The 22,039-nt window shown below is 40.1% G+C and overlaps 1 protein-coding gene across 1 annotated transcript; it reads right to left on the bottom strand.

Moving 5' to 3' along the window:
• Positions 1-53: 53 nt before the first annotated feature.
• On the bottom strand, positions 54-21,642 carry REC114 (REC114 meiotic recombination protein). Its single transcript, XM_027802807.2, has 6 exons — positions 21,469-21,642; positions 20,858-20,947; positions 6,917-7,000; positions 2,627-2,800; positions 1,898-1,966; positions 54-268 (listed from the first exon to the last, which is right to left on the bottom strand). The coding sequence occupies exons 1-6, from the start codon at positions 21,640-21,642 to the stop codon at positions 107-109; spliced, it is 753 nt and encodes a 250-aa protein (XP_027658608.2). The 3' UTR covers positions 54-106.
• Between the last annotated feature and the right edge of the window lie 397 nt (positions 21,643-22,039).

The raw sequence follows: 22,039 nt of genomic DNA, 5'->3' as shown, positions 1-22,039 counted from the left end.
TCTTTCAACTATTTAATGACACACAGTCTGTGTGTGTGATCACAGAGGTATCCTTAGTGCTTGGCATCCCGGAGTGTCTGTTCCTGGGGCAATAAGCTGGTGTTTCTCAGCCTTCTGTGAGTTTTTTCAATTCCTTCTCCACGTCTTCCACGAAAGCTGGGAAATTCTGATCCAAAAGACATAAGCGAATGAAGGGCCCCAGCTCTTGCGCACGCCACGCGGAATGCCAATGGGCAGCGGGGAGCTCCGGCTGCTGTTCCAGCACAGACTGTGGAAGCAAAAAACCAGGCGTTGCACTCACCTTGGATGTGAGAGGTAACGCACGCGGTGTGTGTAGCGGTGCGGCCCATGGGAGGCTGAGCCGAGTCCCGCCAGCGCCAGTGGGGAGAGGCCAAGTGCTGTTGGCTCCAGGCCTGACTTCTGCTGCTGGAGCCTGGGACAGGGCAGGGCAGCTGGACCAGCACGCTGGAACCTGTAGCTGTGTTTGGCTTGTGAGGAGGGGAAAAAATAAACAACAAATTTTATTGTTGGTTCCTCTTGCACTATTGCTGTCTTCCTGGTGGAGAAAAAAAAAATAACCTTTAAACATTGTTGAGTATATTTTTTAAAAAATCTGCAAGAGAATGCTTAAAACCAATGCTTCTGCTAGCTTCCTGGGGTGGTGGAAACGGAGAAATCTAGCTCCAGTGTTCCAGGGCACCAGCTGAAAGGGCATTTCCAAAGTTAAGTGGGGAGAAGCAGCTCAGCCCTGAGCAAACTGCAGCGAGCCTGTGGGCCTGGGCACAGGAGACCCCAGCCCAGAGTGCAGCGGTGTTAAGCTGATGCAGAAGTAGAGGAGGATGTAGGAAACTACTGATGTCAAGGAGTCTTTGTGCTGGGGAATTTGTTGGTGATTAAGCGAGGAGGAGTGTGTACAGCAAATAAAGACCAGGCCTTGCTGGTAGAAAGCTTGGTTGAGAGCAGGTATCGTGCTCCCATCTTGTACAGGGACTACAGAAGAGCAGGGGTTAGAAGGGGTTTACAGCGGTGTTAATTTATGTTTCCTAATATTGCCCCTTAAAACAGTAACTGGTCACGAAAAATAGCAGTTGCTAAAGGTAAACTGCCTTGTCCGATCACTCCTGCTTGTTGGAGCAGGCTCACTGCGTTGTACAAGGACAGTAACAACAGAACTGTTGGGAGTCACACAGCATAACGTGTGCTACGACTCTCGGCACTGGCTGGCGAGTACAGGGAGCTCTTCCTGAGAACAGGGGTGTTGAGCAGCTGTCCTTGAGTTTAGAGGATAGCAGATTCCTAGTAGGGAGCGTAGGAATTGTCTCTGATACCACTGGTGGGACATACCCTGTGGATATGGGAAAAGGGTGAGACAGACCCATAGATGCAACGGCAGAAGAGCAGAGGTTGGAACGAGCGGCATTTTCTCCTCAGTCATCTGTTTCTGCTGTCCCAAATTCACAGTAAACGACTTATTTTTAAATACGGCTTTACGCTGGGCTTCCCAGTGAAGCCACCAGCTGAATCGGGGATCTTGTGCTGTGGGGCAGGGAAGATCGGTGGTTTCAGACTTCAGCTCTGGCTGCAGAAATCAGTTCTGCAGAGTCAAGAATGACAACGCCGTTTATTTGGATGTGGCCTCTGGGTATTTGTGTGCTCTCTGTGTGGTTTGTTCTTATGCAAACGGAGTAACTACACCACCAAATACCTGGTTTTGCAGCTTATTTCCTAGCTGTAGATTGTTACACAAGATCCTGTGGTTTTGCTGGTATAGATGATGGCATCCTGATGTTCAGTGAAGACATTTACCAGATGTTTACAGAATATGAGACAGCTTGCCCTCTGTGCCCCAAAGATTCAGTTACAGGGCCTAAATAGTAATTAGTATTTTTTCTTTTACCTGCGCTAGCTGTGTTACAGGTCTTCTTTTTCCGAGGCTTGTACAGGAATCTGGTAGAGGCTCATCTGGCTAGAAAATATCAAATGCAAATAAGGGCTGGTTACCAGGCAGAGTGTGGGTATGTGCAAGAAGGGAAGTAGTTCCATTTTTAGAGATACTGGGAAGAGAATGTGCTCAGCTACCTTATGCAGTGAAAAGGCATCTTTTTATGGAACCTGAACGCACATCTGCTCAAATCTTTAAAAATGAAAGACATTAAATAATTAGCCTGTAGTTAAAACTGTCATGTCTAAACTAAGATAACTATTAAACTACTGACTGGAAGTAACTTCAAAAAATACCATGTCTGAACGCTCGCCAGGAACATGCTTTTTTCCTTCCCATGGGCCACATCACTGAAAAGACTGTCTAAGCTGTCAATTCTGTTTCCTGAGTGAAGTTTTCAGCCCAACTTGTAGAGCAACAACATTATTGGTACCAACAGTACGACTGTTGCTGTTCAATAGCATTCTGCCATGGCAAACTCACCTTTCATTCTTGGCTTTAGCTTCTCAAGAAGTGAGCAAAGCCCAAAGTATAAGTAATCTGCTTAAAGAACAAACAATAAATCTTGACTATTAGCTGTGAAGGTCTGATGCTAATAGCTGATTATTTTTCTATTTTTCTGTCTATATGTTCAAGCTTACTTACTATGTAGAGTACTGATGCTTTTTGTTCCGTGTCCTTCACTTGACTTTCACCATTAGCCTGCTGACTGAGACTGTGGTAGAGCTTCTGGCTTTGTTCATCAGTTACTTCAACAGGTACGTACTCTGTGAGTTTCTGAACGCAATTGCAGCAGTGTTCCAGCATCTGTTCTTTTGAATCTCCACCAAACTGAACACGTAACATGCGGCATTCATTCTGCTCAAAACCCAAAAAGACATGAAAAACTGTGAATCCCCTCAAGCTGTTTTGATTTATTAAATTCCTATTCGTTACAGTTAGGAAGAAGGTGATACGTTTTTGCGTCACTGCACCCATTTAAAAACAAAGAAACAAGTTTTCCCTGCTGTATCTTTATTTTTCCCAGCAGCAGGTAATCCAGAAGACTATGATTACAGTTCAAAAATCAGTTAAAAAAAAAACAAACAAAAAAAAAAACACCACCAAAAGAAAATGGTAAGTATGCAGGGCCACTTGTCAGCTAATTCAAGGTCTAGCCAAGTGAACAAACCTCACCCTGACAACAGAGTTTTTACACTCATAGCAGGGAAATCAAGTTCTTGTTGCTGCAAGTAGCACCCTATAAGCATATGTCAACTCTGAACAGTTGTGTGTGACAAAAAATTAAATTACACTAAAGCAGGCAGAAGTTAACTTTGGAATCTAAACGAAAAGTTCTGGGAATGGGATGTTCCATGTAGGATTTATGTTACTGCGTGCATCAAACCCAGCCTTACCTGCCTACCTGGTCTGCTGTGCAGAGCTGAATATAAATTCACTTGGCATTCCAAATGAATGCTGCTGTTCCTCAAACTAGCTTACACAGTTGATTAGGAGCGTCAGAAACTCAAATGCATTACTTACTATAGTGAAATAATACTAAAAATACCCCGGATAGTTTGGACCCCTCGGTGTAGATTGTGGGGCTGGTACTGTATTTTATGTCTCCTGAGTACATGAGGTTCAGCAAACTGCACTGAAGATGTGACTGAAGAGCCTGCTGTGCCTGGTAAGCTCATCCTAAGCACATCGAGCCAATGTAAGGCAGGTGTATGCTGAATCCTCTTGTTTAGGAAGTGAATTAATGGGACTTTCAGTTTGATCTTGAAATTCCAAACTTAAAACAGTTGAAGTACTAGAAAAGAAGCAAGTTTTCCTTGGACTGACCTAGCTTATTTAGGTCTTCATCTTTCTGAGATTTCAATGTCAAAACCATTTTTTTAAATGACTAGACATACTGCAAGGCTGCTGATTACATGGGTACAAGGACATATTTCACTTTAAAGATTTTGCTCTCTAAGATGAGTCAGCTCTTTGTGATAGCCTATATGTTTACATGCATGTTATTTTAAGATGCTTGTGTTGCATAAATTGATTTTTAGGGCGTTGTAAGGATAAAAAGCTTGTCAGTGCCTTTTAAAGGGAAATATGTCAAAGCAATCCAGACTGTAGCACTTATTTTACCAGTGGCCAGTTTTTAATTAACCAAGATGTCAACTTAACTGGGTCAGCATCATGTAACCGAGAACTGATCTGGATACGCCAGACAGGCGAGTTCTCATTATGACAGAAAGGTAACTTCCATCTTAATTTGAATTCCTTTGGAGACTTGCAGGGACCACTTGGTTTAGTTACCCCCTAAAATGCCCAAATCACTTTTCAGTCTGAGCAATTTGTATTGCCCTCTGCTTTTTCACAAGGACCATGAAATACTTAAGGTTGCTGTTTATAAACAATAGACTTTGTAAATTAAACATTTTTTTCCTTTATGGGAAGAGCACGCTCAAATTCAGCTAAGATGATCTCAAGTTTTAGCATAGACTGACTATTGGGCAGTAACACCTGCACCATATAAGAGTTGAAGTATTAAAGAACCTTGAGGTCACTCAGATGGTCAGATCTGCACCTCCTCCCACACTGGGGCAGGGGACAAGTTCAATGAAAACAGCGTGGGAAATGATGTACTAGCAGAATTTTAAGAACATTTGTCTTGCTACTACAGATTGTTTCATGTAGAAAGGTTTTTATACATAGAGGCACATCAAAGACTAATGTGAGATAAGTGATTACTAGAGATGGAGCTGCATAAAGGGCAGTCACAGCCACGCAGCTGTTGCTTTCAGCTGAGCATAAGACACAAGCGTGTATCTGAGCGGTACGGCTTCAGAATTAGACGCTTGTGCTTTGCTGAATAAAATTTCCACTAGTACAGCTGAGTTTCAGTAGTGATCTGCAACAGGTGTCTTCTCTATATGTCTTGTTCCTTCAAGTATATTAATGCTAAGTTTCTCCAAATACAGTTTAGAGATTCATTCTGCTAGCTAAGAGTCCACAGTGGCCTATTAAAATCATGTTTCTTAAGTAATGATTAGTTTCACTATAAATGTAATATTCATGACTTAAAAAAAACAGGAGTACAAGATAAATGATGGTGTAATATTTTGTTGCCCATGCTCCTTGGTTGCCACGTGTGTTCAGATACAGGAACTGTTTTTTGAAGGCCTTGCTTGTTTTCCTCTGCTTAAATGGCTTCTGCTTGCCTTTTTCCTTACTTAGGTCTAGCAGGGTTGAGGTGTAACCCCTTACACAGTGTGGCTGGCTTCCTGAATTTTTAAAAATATTTTTGAAGGTTAGCAAGAAAGCTATATACACTGACAGTATTTAAGGAATCACTTCAGCTACAATTTAGGATTTAAAGTAGAGAAACCATAGGATATGACCACTGCAATGCCACTAGATCCAGTTTAAGTCATGAGAATTTATTGTAAGTAAACATTTAGATGCACTGAATTAATGTAAGACTATGTTAATATTCCTCCTTTTCTGAACTGTCCCTCAGAGCTTTGTTCAAGCCTCAAAGTGATTGTGATGTTGATTTTGTTTCTTGTGAGATGCCGCAGAATCCCTTAACACGGTGCTGGGGAACTGGTTCTATTAACTGTAAAGGAAACTGATGATCTCCTAATTCATCAGAACTAATTACTCCAACAACTTGATAGTCTTCAGTGATACTCCACATTTTATACGAATCTGACAAAAATCAGACAGCAAAGGCATTTTGGTTTCAGGCAAGCATAACCCATGAATTTAAAACAGTTTAAGATAATTATGCAGTTCCTAGTGCCACCATTAGACTAGGCTTATTCTGAAACAAGATGAGTCCTTATATTTAAACAATGTTTATTATGCCTCACATCTGCTTTTATCTTGCAATTAGCGAGACATTCTCCCCTCTACAAACTATATTGTTTGGTTTGTAGCATCCTATAAAGAATATTTATGCATCTTCCATAAAAGAAATCAGATAAAGGATCAAAGTATAACTAAACAGGAATTTTTACAGTTTTCAGCTATTCTGGATATTGCTATTATCTGCAATTACTATAACTCGGTCTGTGACACAGTTCCTGTCAGGGGAGAATACCAGAACATCTCAGAATACTTGAGGTGTTTGTATGCCTTAATAGTTCTGTGAATGGGGCAAACAGTTAAAACTGGCCTCTAGCAGTTACTGAACAAGGGGCTCATCATCTTTCTCTAGAATTCCTGTTTCTGACTTAAATGAATTCTCTTGTTAAGTAGAGAGAGTTAAACTAGAGGCAGGTGTTTCTGCTGAAACAACAAAGCCCAGAAACTATCCAGGGAAAAGGGAGAGTTCCTCTGCTTTTGAAACAGGCTTTGTTTCTGGAAATCCCGGTGAGTGCTCACTGCAGAGAAGTAAGAAGCTTCTCTGAGTTCATCTAAGAACGAAGAAAACCGAGATTTGTAGGTAAGCTGGTAACAAGCAAGTGCCATTTCATTATTTAAAGGCTAACCAACCACTTTTCATGAGATCTGAGGGGAAGAGCAGAAGCCTAGGCCTCTTTCCTTGCCTGGAATACTAAATGCCTGAATCACCAGCCTGCGCTACTCTGCCACGTGTTAGGGGCCACAAAATAGCTAAATAATTGTTTTAGATACTCTGTTTGCCAAAGTGAAGTATGACTTACGGAGGTAGCATGCTTCTGTACATGTAAGAGAATTGCTTATCTTTTTAATTGTTAGCCACAGCAGATAGACTCTAAAATAGCTACTGGTCTAGCTGTTTTAGTAGCTGATTCTCAGAAAGCCATCTAAAAGACCTGAATATTAGCAGTTATAAGAGACATTAGGATGATTCAATTCATTCTTGTTTAATATTTAGAGAAAAAAATCTTTTCATTTATATTGGCAGTTTACAGGATCTCAGAACTTCTGGTTAAATCTATTCAATGTTAAGAAATCTTACACAGAACTGTGTTAGCTATTAGAAATATCAAAAGCAACTCAGGTTACCTTTGACCGTGCACAAAGCAGCAGGCAGTCTGCTCTTCTTACTATCTTTAGCCACTTGCAGGAATCAATTAATGAAAAGCCTTCCTGAAATAAAGCAGAACTCAAACTACTTACACAGCAAACATGCAACATTCAGAGGTACACAGAAGTTACGTGATGTAATTTAATCTCTAATGAAGGTTAGTCATCTGCATACATCAACCTTTGCATCTGTCAAACGATTGCCAGCGTGTAATTTTTACACCACTAGGGGATTATATCTGAATCTGTAGTTCCAGTAACACCACTATGTCAAGGTACATTCTAACTTCTCCATTTGTTTTACATTTATATTTGTGCATGTTATTAAAGTCTCCATGAAATGCTTAATAAAACTGCTGCAACAGAGAGCTTTAAATTCTTCCGCATCCCGTGAAGTTGCCCGAGAGGGCAGCAGAGGGCAGGCAAACCTGAAGAATGGAAGAAACCTGAAGAAAGCAGTTGGTTTATCTAAGGTCCAGAGAGGCATTTCCTCCAGATGCAGCTTAGGTAAACAAGCAGCAGCTTTGATAACTTTATAAAGATGTTCTTACACTCCAGCTGCATTAACTGTCAGTCTCTTCAAAAAAGAGGGACTGCTTGGCATTCTCTAAAAATACACTGAAAGCTGAAAAAGTCATATAAAAATTTCAAGGCAATGGACTGTGTCTCCCAAGGTACTTTCCACAGACTGCCACACAGTCATGAGTTAGCAAAGTCTAGGGGGAAAAACAACCCAAACAGATTGAAGGGCAGGGCGCAAATCACCTACCTGTTTTTATCTGAACTCCTAATGCTTTCAATGACCGTGGCTTTTCACACAGGCTGCTTTTCATAGGTGTGCAAAGGGTCAAGAGCCATAAGCTATGTCCATCTCGGACTGCCAGCAGTTTTTGCCAGAGCTACTACCCATCTTGGGCCGGTCCAGGCTGGGGAACCATCTGCCGTTCTATTTTGGTACAAGAAATCACCTCAGTAAGATGCTGCTACTCTGACATGCTGGCACTGGCTTTGTAGTCCCGTGTGACAGTTGCATGTAGATTTTAAACTGAACTTTTACAAGAGGAATGTCTGGAACTGATTGAAGAATTGAATCAAAGGCAAACTGGATCACAGACACGTAGCTGATTAGACACGTCCTGTGGGAGACTCCAGCACAGTAAGGCCGCACGCAAGTATCATTCCCAAAAGACTTGAGGTCAAGAGGAGAAACTAATTTCCCTCTGCGCTGTAAAAACAGGTGCTGGCAGCAGGTAAGACATGCTGCAAGTGACTGGCCTGTCTGTAGGCACTGAACACACTCAAAATGCCTCAAGGTAGGACTTGCTAAGACCTCACTTTATGACTGATGGGAAGTACCAAGCTGTCCTCTACTTTTACAGGAATTTGGATCTTAAGAGGGACAAATGGCAAATGATAGACCTTACAACAGCAAAGAGCGCCTTATCTGGTAAGTCGGTGTTCTCCAGCCATAGTACGTGATGCGGCTGGACTGCTGAAGCAGTGGAGCAGGAGGCTGTGTCCAGCATGCTGAGGGCACCCACCCGCCACATAACAAAATCTTTCTGATGCCAGATAGCAGGAAGTCTCTGAAGAAGGTCAGTTTGTTATATAGTCAGAATTTATGCCTGACGTAGTGAAGGAAATGTGAAATAGCCTTACTGTTCTGTACATCTGGCATTTTAGCACCCCTGCCTTCAGGGTGTGCTGCGCTAGCCTCTTTCAATGGACCTGCCCAATGTGAGCTTGGTATATGGACATTAAAGTTGCGGGGAGATACTGAGCAGAATGCCTGAGGAATGAGATGAGATTAGTAGGCTAAGAAAAAAGTGCAGCACTGGTAGAACACTTCTAGAATAATCAGTAGCACTTCACATATAATTTTCAATTGCACTGTAGAAAATATTACTTTGAAATTTGGCTGAGGACATTCATGGCCGTGCAGAGTTCAAAATATTGTTTAATGCTGAAAATCGAAAAGCATCAGCAAGTTAAGCTCGCAGTTGTGCAGAGCAGAAAGTTACATCAAAAGTCAAGAACTTCCGTGATGCCAAAAGCATGGGAATAGCAGCATCTGCAACAGCAAAAAATCAGCATCAATTGTGCATGTGGATTGCAAAGAGGTCTTATTACATGGCTGTACAAAGTACAAAATGCCGATTTGTTTGTGTACAAGAAATACTTTAGCGGAGGCGTGGAGTGACATCCATCTACGATGCTTATCAGCTTGTGCTGTGCTCCTGCTGCCGTAGTTGCTAGAAGGGATCTACTAAGGAAGCAAGCAAGGAAAACAGACTTGAAGTGAGAGTAGTGAGGTACAGCCAGCAGCGTGTTCAAGAAGGGAAACAACTGGTTGCACAATGAGTCTGAACGGGACAGGGGATAGGCTCTCAAGTCAGAACAGAGAGAAAGATGGGGTATGTAGAACTGTAATATATAAAGCAGAAAAAAAATTTGAAGTGTCCCTTGCAGAAAGGTTATATTCTTGATGTTCATACAAATATTCTGAAAGTAAGTGTTCTTAACTGTTTGGAATGCAATAGACCAAGTGCATTATATTTATTTTTTGTGAAATAAATTCAAGCTAACTTCAGGTGAGTTTCATCTCAGCACAAGGACTTATTTCTGTCATGTAAAGCTGTAAATGTTGAACATCTTTTAACTTACTTATATTGGGGGGAATATCCATACTTTCTCAAAATGTATGGGCCAGTTCAGAACTGCTCACTCTAGATAAGCAACCAGGCAGAATCCTGGACAACCAGCCAGCCTAGGAAATTATTTTCATGTTTGAATACCACAGCTGCTTGTGCTTACATGCTTACTGCTTCCTGTCATAGGGAGTTTCTCCACTGACACTTGGTCATCCTCTGATTCCTCTGCCAAGCCCCAAAACACTGTTAGTGGAGCAATTCTAATACCCCATTCTTTTTTCACTAGGCCATTTTTATCTTGTAGCTACTTCTGCTTACTCTGTTCATTTAAAATAGTTCTTCTTTTTGATACACACCAACTGTGTTTGTTTAAAAAGAGCTGTCCCCATATTGTCTATTTTTATAGTGGTTTTCCTTTCACTGTAAGAGGTAGGTTGAACAAATGTTGTCTCCTTAAAATAATAACTGTTTTCAAAGAAATCATAACAGGCAGCCAATGTTTAACTTTCCTACCAACTATTTTCTTGATGTTTCCCAGGCTGTCGTCCTTCTACATGTCCTGTTTCTGCAATAAAACAAGCTGGGGAAAAAAGAGTATTTGAAATTTTTATTTATGTACTCCTAATTACTCTGCTCCAACCCCAAAATTTGATTAACTGAAATGTAATTTACTTCAAGTTTAATTAACTGAAGAACAAAGCAGAAAGTATTTCCTTTCCTCTTGTACCTTTGGCTGACTGTATACTACCCAAGCAGAAACAACTAACTAAGAATAGCTAAACGAAATAGAAGAACTCTGTGCAGTACTTGAGCAATACAACAGACTTGGTTTGGCACAAGGAAGCTACCTGAAAAAGGAGAGGGAAAACTCTGCAGACAAACTCAGGTCTGCAGAAACACTCAAACTGAACTCTATGGTTACATTGTTTACATCAGTAATTGTCAGTACACTCCGGAACCACTAGATTTTCCACAATTCTACGCAGCAAGTAAGACTGATTTTGCACCATATTAAGGTCTGCTCTGTTCCTTATGGCTTTTCCATGTTACCTCAGTCAGCACAGACTTGTATTTGAGGCTGCCTGAATTAAGACAAAATAAGATGACAGTTCTCTCTTTTTGTCAACAGTGAAATAATTATAAACTTGCATATTAAGTCAGGTAAGTGAATTCCAAGTAACAAAAAGGAAGACTGCCATCAATATGCCCCTTGTTCGATTGCTTGAAGTCGAGAGGATCTCTGCCAGCACCCAGGAGGCACAGGGAAGATACTGGAAACTGCATGGCAATATATTGAAACTGTAGTCTATTATTTGTGCCTTTCTAGAGATAATGAATTAACTTTAAATCTGTCCTGGACATACGTGCTGCCAGAGAAAAAAAAGCAGTAGTCCCTCTAGACTGCTGCTGCCACCATGCTGACAGCAATACAGAGCACAAAGCAGCTGTGGTCACTGTTCCCCTTCAGCAGGCAGCATCCTTAGCTGCTTTATATTCAGTGGGCAGTGCTGAGCAGTACTGAGCATGAGCAAAGCCAGATGGCAGTATAAGATTAATCAGGAATATAGACAAAAAGGCAACCTAGAACTGGGTGGGAACTCAAGACCTCCAACGTTTACAATTTGAAAAGATAAATGGCAGTGCTTTTCGAAGTTACATCATTAACATTCAATCATGCATATACTCCCTATGTCATTCTCCAGAATCATACTTATAACAACACTGTATTAAAGGAAAACAGTTTCATACATCTCTGGCAAAAATCTAAGTCTCTCAGATTAAGAACCCTGAGAGGAATTAAGCTGAAGCAGAAAACAAAGCGACATATTTCCCAAGTATTTTAGAAGCAGGCAAGATGTGACCTCACCTCAAATGAGGCAGAGAAGCCAACAATGCTGGCCTAGCCTTACAGCCATCTAGTGCATCATTAATTGGGAAATACTTTTGTACTGATTTTATATTTCAGCATTCACAAAGCTGCTGGATGATGAGGCCTGTGAACTATGTTGGAAGGTATTGCATGTTATTTATGAATATTTTTATTATTGTATCATCTAGAAACCCTGTGGTGCTAAGCAACATAGGAACACAGGAACAGACTACCCATTTTACACGAGATTGCAAGGCTTTTAGGCAACCGTATCATAACTAAAAATTAATATGTATTTAAGAAATGTCATCTGTGTAAAAGTTCAGCTCTGCTGGCTTGCATCAATTAGTTTGGATTCACTCATTCATGAGACAGATGGTTTTCAAATTAAACTGAACTATGCATAAACAATAGGAAGAAAACCAGAAAAACTTTTCTTTTTGCCACAAACATTATATACTTTGCCCTTAAATTACAACCCATATTTTAAAAAGACAAACAGAGACCCAGAATGCCACACACAAAGACACATTCTCCAGTTTTGGCTGCCACTTATAATAGGGTCAAAAAATGCAAGTAAAACAGTTTATTCTCAGAGTTCACAGTTCCAAATGAATGTACGCATTGTATAATGGAATGGATTAAGGAGTCAGCTGGGTATCCCACAGACTGGGAATGTGCACTTGCAAGAAATGATGAGTTCAGCATGAGATCAAAGGAATTTTATTGTATTTATTAATATCCCAGTGCATAGCTGCCAGAGTGGTTCTGTGTGAAACCTGAAGCAAGATGGCAGAAGAGAAAAGCTAAAGGCCTCAGACATCATCCCACTTGCACCATTCTGATTCAGGCTGGGCAGCATCGTGGTACAATTCCCCAGAAAACAGAGCAATCTTTAATTCCAAAGACCATGCTCTGTTTCCAGGGAGGCACCTGTGTTGGTTCCTTAATCCTTTCATTTCCCATGGTAAGCTACCAAGACATAACTGGGGAGCAAAACTAGCTCAGTACCCCTCACGGGGCTTTTGCAGGATGAAGTAACAGATTTGGGGAAAGCACTTTTCTGGTGAAGGATAAAATGCTCTGCTGCTCCGAGCGCCCCACCTGCAAGCTCGTCCAAGACTGCACAAAACCAGTGGGGATGGCTTAAATAACCCGCCGTTTTCCTCAGCCAGAGAGAGGCGCTGCCCAGATACTGTGTCATCCCATCTCAAACTCCACACCACGGGTCTACTCACCACACTAGGATGTAAGGTACAGTGAGAAATCTTTTCAGAAAAAAACCCACGCTTCAAACCTAGATAGTGAATATTGTTACAAATACTAATGCTTTGGACCTTTTTATTATAGGTACTACTATTATTCAACATATATACTGAAAAACACCTTACTTTTTCTTAGAAGTGACTAATTTGGCAACAAAGGAATGGTAATATTATTTCCAGGTATCTCCACAATGTGGTTAATATATCAGATAAAAGTCTGCAACAGAAATACTGTAGTTCAGAAACTGCTATTAACTATTATCTCAAGAGACAGTAAAAGTAAGAATGTGAGAGCAGGTAAGTCTGAAAAAGCTCGTAAATTATGTTCCAAGTATTATACAGAACACTAAAGGACAGGCAAAACAGGCACTTTCAGAAAACTTAAGCAAAACTGGAAAACATTTTTACAAGTAAGTGTTTTGATAGTGACCTCTTTGATAGGGATTTATTAATTAAGTTATTAATAGGTTATTACAACAAGAGAAACTGCGCATGCTTGAAACTTCACATATAGATTATAAATCAAATGCATATAACTGAAAAAATACCAATTTTTAAATCATTGCCTTCCCAAAAGAGAATGCGAGTTGCCGTTTTACACTTTTTTATTTAGAAAGCTGCTTATTCTATACAAAACCTGGAAGTTCTTTTCATTAATGACTATAAAATAAAAATGTAATTCTTGAAGTTAGAAGCTGTGAAAATTGAACTTTGAAGACAATTCCAATCAGATCTTCATTATTATTTTTTTAAACACACCTAGAAGTAGAAATCTGCCTTACTGGTATCTTTTTCTGAGATCTAAATAAGGCCAAATACAATAGTGTTTATTCCTGCAGTATGAGCCGTCTTGAAAACTGAAGTGAGAAGAGTATCAACATGACCAAAAAAATAATCCCCAAACATGACAACTTGTAGAGTGGGGGAAGCAGAAAGTTGTCCCTGCAAAAATTTCCAAGCTACATGTCAGTATCCGAATGGGTCACATACAACATTGTTGGGATGACACCACAGCAGAAATCATGGGCTTTCCAGGCTATATGTACCTTAGCTCTTAGTGTAAGCATTAGCCATCTCAAATAGATCCGCAGAATATAGAATAGGAAGTGGCAAGAGGTGAAAGGCAAAAAAAAAACCCCAACCAAAATGAACCAAGGGAGACAGACAGCAAGCTAACTGTAATAAGGAATAAAAGGATGTTAAGCTTTGCATTATCTTTCTACATGCAATTTTTTTTTTTGCCCCCAATCTCTTAGAAGCCGGATCTTAAATCTTGCTATTAAGCTTGTTTGATTGTGGAAAAGAACACATCAGGATTGAACTTGTTAAACAGAGTGCTCTGTCTCTACAGAAGCAGGAAAGCTAAATGACATAGCAAATACAGGACACACGCAACACACGCAACACACGCAACACACGCAACACACGCAACACACGCAACACACGCAACACACGCAACACACGCAACACCCCCCCCCCCCCGAGACAGCCTGCCCAGGGGAGTCAGCAACCAGTGAATGTCTTTTTCCAAAGTGCAAAGTGTAGGGTGCAAGAGTACATGCTGCCAGATGTCAGTTTTCTAGAAAGACTCCGTCCAGATAGGTAAAAACTACAGCCCCTTGAAGGAGTGAATAGGGAAGATAAGCCCCTAACTCAGGGCAAACCTTGGTATTTCATTATGAGAACCTGAATATTTTTTTTTGCTAATCTAATCTTTAGAACAGTATACTTGATCAGGGACTTAGAGAGGTGAGCTGGGTGCTCATGGATTTAGTTGGCTAAAGCTCTTCAGGGCATCCCATCAGTAAGTCAAGAAATTTCTTTTCCAATTCCCAATACAAAATATATACTTCCCTAGACCAATACCTTAAACTCTAGGGTAAATACATTTCATTAATACACATCGCTACTCTTTAAAAGCTGTTCTAATAGTTAGGTTTAGAAGAATTGGGGCAAGAGGAAAGTAAAGGTCAGAACCCCTTAAAACTCTGCTGCTGCCAATCGGCAATATGTAATCATTATACAACAGGAATGTATCATTATATCAAAGAAACAGGCTAGCTAATGCAGAAAGATATTCAGCTTATCCAAAACAATCATGTCAACAGCACATGTTAAAATAAACTAAAACTGAAATTTTTGAACTATGGTTGTGGTACTGAATAAGTCAGTAAAACTAAGATTCCTTCTGCTCTTTCAAATAGCAGTCATAGGACCTTTAATAAAAAGAACCACCTTCCTCTGGCTTTGCAACTACCACTAAGCAGCATTAGCAACCTGCTCACTTCCCGAGGTTTCCATCAAATGTTCTTATTTATTGCCCAGGGACCTTCATCTTCCCAAGGCACTGTTGTGAATATCATCTCAAAAATCTGGTGCATAAGTTTTAGCACTGCAAAGAGAGCATCAGGAACATCAGAATGTCTGCTGAATGCTTGCCTAATTAATGAGTTAGAATCTACTGTATCCTAAGCACTGTTAGCTTATGAGAAGTCATGACGGGACCAGGAAGGCACTAAGGACATTGAGTCTACACTTTAAAAGATCAGGTCACAAATCAATTACTCTAGATAAATTTTATCCTATTAAATAAGTACTCTTCACAATTTCAATTTGTTTAATTTATAGTATATTAAGAATTCTAGCACCAGAATTAATTGTATCAAACCACTAAAATAGAGTTTTCATGATGTGTTGATTTGAAGGAGGGATAGGAAATAAGAGTTGTGTTAAACAGAACATGGTGTATCTTGAAAGTATGGCCAGAAATTTACAGAGATGCTGTTGAGATATTCCTGTAAAATTCCATTATCTACAGTATGAGGTTTTTCTACCATAAAATATGCAGTCTGTTAGGCAACACTGCAGCAAGAACGGGTCCTAAAAATATGTTATGTAATTTAATTCCAACTGAAGAACGTTGTTTAAAGAAAACCAAATCAAAACACCCTTTGATTTGCATTACACATCGGGAATTTTTATGTTCCATTTTCTGAAGTTCCATTTACTCTCCTCTTCATTCCATTTGGCTGATCGTGAGAAGTAGATTGTATTTTTAAAGGAAAGCAGTCATTTCCTTGTTAAGATAGCTTCAAGTATGTCCCTGGCAGCGTCATTAAAGAATGTTTAAAGTGATCTTGAATGCATACCCCCAAAATTTAGCCATTAAAATAAATACTTTGGTGTCCTTGAGCAACTGATGGAAACACTGAACATGTCCACAATTATTTGTTACAGTAGCAGGGAAGTACTTTAATAAGCAGTTCTGGAGCATTCTCAGATACCATAATCAATTGTTTCAAACCTATGGCAGCTCACCAGAGGTGTGTACACAGAGCAGTGCACACAGCACAAGGTATTTTAATAATGTGCCTGGTTTAAAGTGTAGCATTCTTTTTGGCAAGAAAGTAGTATTTCAACTTCCATTAGTAAAAAGACTTCTAGAAGGGACTTCATTATGTTTTCTCCTATTTTATTGCTCATTAAAATAACTCTGTAGTCTTCTGCATGTCTAAGGAAAAAAAATCAGTTGTTGGAATGTGTGACTATTTTATTGCTATTTTATAAAAGTCGTTCTTAGAAATGGATCATAGAAGAGTCAATAGTCTCACTTGGCTCTAAACAGCTACCATTCTTTAAGGAAAAGGTTTCTTAAGACTCTTGCTTTAAGAAAATTAAAAGGACTAAGAGAATACATAAATATATCCATTACAGAGAAAATATTTTGATACCAAGTCAGGAACACTTGAATGTTCTTCCTAGAATGGATCATGTTAATCCAACCACCAATGAAATAAAGAATTCCATTTCTATACAAGTCTTTTACCTCAGTTTTGTGCAAATGGTGTAGTGAACATTGTACATAGCTTTTGACTGAGTTTTTACTTAGTGAATCCTCTTCTTTGGTGTCTACATTTCATCTACCTCCTTTTGTTTTCACACTGACAGGAGAGTGCCTTACAGAAAATACATTTATTTTGGTATTTCATAAATCTTCACTTGACATGAATAAGTTTGATGCAAGAACCACTAGGCAATGCAACAAAATATGCCTTCATCCAAAAAAAGGTATTTGTTGGACCCATGCTTGCTAAGAGAGCAAACATTGGGAGCTATCATTAGCATATTGGCCAACTGATACTACTTTAGTGGAAAACCAACTATGAAGCCGATCAGCACTGAGTTCAGGCAAGCATTAGTTCAGTTAACATCACTACTCACTGCAGAATGAACAAAGAAAAGTTCTATGTGAAATACAGAACAGCTGAAGTCTGGAAGTTCACGCTTTTCAGTATGCAACACTGATTTTTTTTTTGCTGGACTTTTTAAAATGCATTCACCCACAGTATTATCAGCATAACGCAGAGCTTGCTGGCAGCTAAAATGGTTCATTTTGGCTTTTGTAAAATGTACACACCACTGAAGAACAGATGCACTCTGACTTTATCTTCCTAAAGAAAACAAAGTACAAACCAAGATAGTTCATCTATTAATGCAGTGATTTTACTACACTGCTTGCCAATTTTAAACCAGAAGAGATAAGAATACATTATTATACTACAGTTTTAATCATTTTAAAAGCATCCAATTAATAAGTTTTCTTCGTTACAGATGTTGGATGACAATTTTCTTTTTTAAAACTCTTACTTAGAATGTTCATCTTAAAATTCTTGGGGTGGGGGTTCCTGCTCTACCATTACTGCTGCAGTAAAAAAAAAAAAAAAAAAAAAAAAATAAATGATTAGAGTTAGGAACATTTACCACTGAATGAATTCTTGAATTTGGTTAGCAGTTCAATTCATTCTTGGATTACTGTTAGAGGGGAAAAAAATCCCTTAATTAATCCATGGAAATTTTACAGCAATACAATATAGCTATTCGAATTGAGAAGGAAACGGTGTCCCTGTGACACAGATCTTGTAGCTCACTGTGTTCCTATGCAGAGGTACAAGGTACAAAGCTATGATAATTATTATCCAGTTCCCTCAAAACCAGGAGTCTGTAGTACATCAAAAGGACTGAAAAGTAGGGATTAGAAGATGGATCTTCTAAAAGACTAGACATCAACAACTTAAAGGATGCAGTTAACTACATAGCAAGAAACAGTAAGTACATCAGAGGGAACTTCAATGACAGTAAGTAAGGCAGCATTTATGTGCTGGAGAACACCTTGGCAATAAAAAGAAAATATTCAGTAGCCTAGGCCAGCAAGTACAAGTAAGCGTACACAGTAAAACCACAAACTGAATCATTCCAACAATTGTGGCATTCTATCAAACTTGATACATTCCTTCTGGAACAGAAACTTGCACATTATCCTCTGTGACAAAATGTCCATTATAACGGACCCCCAGTGAGAGGATTTGGTCTGTGACAGATTCAAAAGAGCTATATGTACTTAGTCGTGCAAAGCCTGTTTCAATATTGTGACAGGTTTCTGACAACTCCTGAGAGCTGGAGGCTAGAGGGAGATAGAACAAGTGAGATTAACCATTTCTACAGTCTGATTATTTCTACAGCAATAACACAGACTGCACAGTACCACAACTTTTTGTTACGTGGCATCTCAGGAAGGAGTTTGCAAAATGTTACCAGTGGCCTGTGCAGTTTTGGCTAGTTTTGAGTCTACTGCATTGTAAGCTGTTACTGGCTACTGACCAACAGCATCACTGCCTGTGCTGTCTTTTTCAGCACAATTCCTGTGTGTTACCTTTCTGCTGATGATACTGGCTGCTTTACTAAAGAGATTCCACAGACTATTCTTCAAAGACTGAAAAGATACCTGGAGACTGGGATTGTCCCAGGAAGAATTTGATCGCTACATATCAGTCTTGGATAGTGTTGGGAAAAGGGATGCATTTCTGGGAGGGCATGTGCCTAAGGAACAAACCTAAGCAGTAAAACTAAGCCAGATGTGCTGGACCAAATCCCTTGTAAATAGAAAACCTAATACAGTTCTGAAGATGCTGCCCAGGTTCAGAAACAGCAGACTGAGTATTTGCTAGATTTTTCAGCTAGTCAGGTATGTTTAACAGGAATGGTTGGGAGGACTGCAACTGCTCCAATCTCTGAGAAATGTAAGAAGGCATACACACTAGTTTAATTCTGTATTTACAGAACACACCTGCAGCATGATTCCAATTGCACGCACTCAAAGAACGGCACCCAAAGGATTTAACAGTCAGGTTTTAAAATGCGTATGACACCTGTTTTGTATAACTTTTCTCTAACACTTAATAAAACAGTGTTTGTTTTGGCCTTAAGGTTGGCATAGAAGCATTGCCAAAATAAATACATGGGTTGGGGGGGGGGGGGGTGTTGTTTGTTTAAAAAAAAAAAAACAAAACACAACAACAACAACCACCACCACCTCTTTTCTTTTAAACCTTCAGTGTTCTATTTTGGTCACATTTACCAAGCATGTCTGTTCCACCTCTATTCTGCACTGTTTTTAGGCTGTGATCTTACTGCAGTATCTTAGTGTCTCTTAGACCTGACAGATCTCAGCAGTTCCTCATCTGGCATTTCAAGCAAGGCAGCTGCCTGAAAGCTTCACTAGCCACTAAATCTAAGAGTTGCAAGAAAGTGCTTTTCTCAGCTAAGTCTTCATAAAGCTTTTCTTATACTTCCTGCACTCATCCCTTACAACAGCACACTTTTATCTGCCCATTGTTACTTGCCAGATGCAGTCTTTGCCAGATGCAGTCTTTGAAGGGCTACAGCTTTTGTCTGCGCCTTTTTGCTCATTAATTAGTTGTTAAAACTTTCAGTTAGCCTTTAGATTGTTATTTCAAGGACATTCTACACAGTAACATAAGTCTATTAGTTACTAAATAGTTACAGCCATCTGATCAGGATACTGAAAACAGGACCAATGCCAGGAGAGGTGCATTCTGCACCAATTCAATCCAAACAGAATTCGGTAAGAGATGGCAGCAAGTCTCATTTCAGCTGTGTTTCTTTTAACTATTTGGATTTTGGATACTCCATACCTTTTTCTTACACAACACAACTGCTAAAATACTTTCTACTTTCCATTTATACCTTGACCAAGAATACTCAACCTGTCCTCACTAAATATGTGAGTCACATACCACATCTTGTATGAGGGGTATTCAGACTGACAGCTGACAGCTCTCTGTTAGCTCATTCATTATCTATTCAACATTCTTAACACACAGACAAAAAAAATTCAAGGGTATCCTTGGTTGTCCCCCTATAGTTACAATATATTTATGTAAGTTTAAGACCTTTTAAGAGGTACAGTAAAAACTAATTTATAAGTTTATACATATTTAAAGCGACAACATACTCTCTTATACATTCTGTATTAAAAAAAAAAAAAAGTCTTTGTTATCTTAATACTGCAGCATCTTTCAGTGCTTTGTAATAGTTTTTTTAATATATTTATCAGCCAATTCCTATTTATCACCACCGGGTATTGGCTATATGCTTGGAACACACTTGATTCCACTTTCCAGCACAGGCCTTCTCTGTCATGAGTATCAAACCAGCTCCAAGAGAGAGTGCTTCTTTTAACCTCTTTGGTCTCCTTGCGAAATCCTTATGGTTTAGTAGCTGGTCATACTTAGGTTAAGTACAGGCTAGAGAAAAACCAGTTGACACAACTTTGAGGCTGTTATTTTGTCTCCATGAATATAAGTTGTATGTTAGATCATATTACTCAACATAAAAAAACCCCATACCCTTTCCTAAACCAGATTATCAAAACCAAAATACTAACAGTTCATTGACAAGAAACTAGCTGGATCATATACTAAATCTGATAAGAAATTATATTTTTATCTGTTTCTTAATGGTGTGTTTTCCCTGTTTTCTTAGGCAGAAGAATCACAAAAAAACCCTGTGTCTCTTTCAACATCAGCAGCGCTTAGCATTACATCTTAATCTAGATTTTGAAAACTACAGAAGAAACACTTCCTCAGTATGAAATAATGCATTTAGTAGTATTCTGCTAAACATACAGAGAAAGCAGCACATGAGAATTACCATAAGCAAAACAAAATTGGCAGTTTCCTTTCAGTGGGAGAAAACATGAAGCTCAGAAGGGAAACAAAGTTAATACTGATGCCAACATGAAAGGAGAGATGTGCTTTGTACATAAGAAACTTACCAGTACTGTTCGCCCTTGGGAAATAAAGAAATGGCCAGATACAACAATGGTGAGGATAAGAGAGCCTGATTCTTCATTTGATTCAAAAACCTTTAAAAAGGTAGACAAAACAAAAATCTAGCCTTGGAAGCACAGGATCTACATTTCCCATTTCTAGCGCAAAATAAAAGATTTCAAAGGTCGGTGTTAGAATTCAGGTGTATAATTTACCTCTTGTTAATGCAACTTGCCCTCCTCTCCCACAGACAGGCAGCACACTTAATTTTTTTTAATAACTATAACCCCATATACAGATTTTAGTACTTTAAATGACCATCTGGACTCTTCCAACTTGATCTATAGTTTTTAATACCACAGATCACTGCTGAGGGAAGGAACAAAAAAAAAAAGTGGGCCACTATCATATCATTGATGTGTTTACATTAATAGTTCATGAAGTACAATCTCTCCCGATTCCTGCATTAGCTCTGGACTTGCAAAGCGATACCTGCAAAGGCCTCCCTTATTACTGCTTGCCACACAGCGGCCTCCGAGACCCCCCCTAGAGCCAGACACAGCAAAACCAAGCAGTACACACACACACCCCCCACCCATCCCCCGTCGCCCGTCACCTTCCAAGAGGAGGTGTTTTGCCCTTCATAGTCGCAGTCTGTCGGGGGTAGGAAGCGGCCGTAGCGCTTCAAGAGCCACGTTGTGGCGCTGCTGAGGAGGGAGGTGTCGCCACCACCGCCCGGCGCTGAGGCCTGCCCCGGCTGGCAGCTGCCGCCACCGCCCTTCTCCGCCATGGCGGCTCTGAGCGGACTGAGCAGCGCCTCAGGGGGAGGCATCGCGCCGGCGGCTCGCGAGCAGCTGAGCGGGAAACAGGAGCCAATAGGAGGGGAGAGAGAGCGCCTGCGGGGAATTTTCACCAATCAGCGGGCGGCAGGGAAACGAGAGCCAATGAGGCAGCGCGCTGGTTTGCACTGGTTTCAGTGCTGCTGCGTGCCTCGTCCATTTTGAGGTCTGCTGCATCCCTGAGGGAGTGTGGATACTGCCTTGCTGAGGGGAGTGTGACTGTTGCCTCCCTCGCTTCTCTGAGGGGAGCGTGACTGCTGCCTCTCTGAGAGGAGTGTGACTGTCGTCGCCCTCGTCTCCCAACAGCCTTTGGGTGTAGCTGTGTGGTGGGACAGCCCGGTGGTGCCA

This window comes from Falco cherrug, chromosome 7 (assembly GCF_023634085.1).
Source record: "Falco cherrug isolate bFalChe1 chromosome 7, bFalChe1.pri, whole genome shotgun sequence".
NCBI classification, from domain to species: domain Eukaryota; kingdom Metazoa; phylum Chordata; class Aves; order Falconiformes; family Falconidae; genus Falco; species Falco cherrug.
This window is presented reverse-complemented; position numbering and strand designations above follow the sequence as displayed.

What these genes read in the sequence shown, in the direction of transcription:
- REC114 (XM_027802807.2), bottom strand. Translation starts at nt 21,642, where the DNA reads ATGGCGGAGAAGGGCGGTGGCGGCAGCTGCCAGCCGGGGCAGGCCTCA. An exon ending in TGCTTTGTGCACGGTCAAAG is followed by an intron (nt 2,801 to 6,916) that starts GTAACCTGAGTT and finishes GGTTTTGAGCAG; the next exon opens with AATGAATGCCGCATGTTACG. An exon ending in CTGTAACACAGCTAGCGCAG is followed by an intron (nt 269 to 1,897) that starts GTAAAAGAAAAA and finishes TTGCTTCCACAG; the next exon opens with TCTGTGCTGGAACAGCAGCC.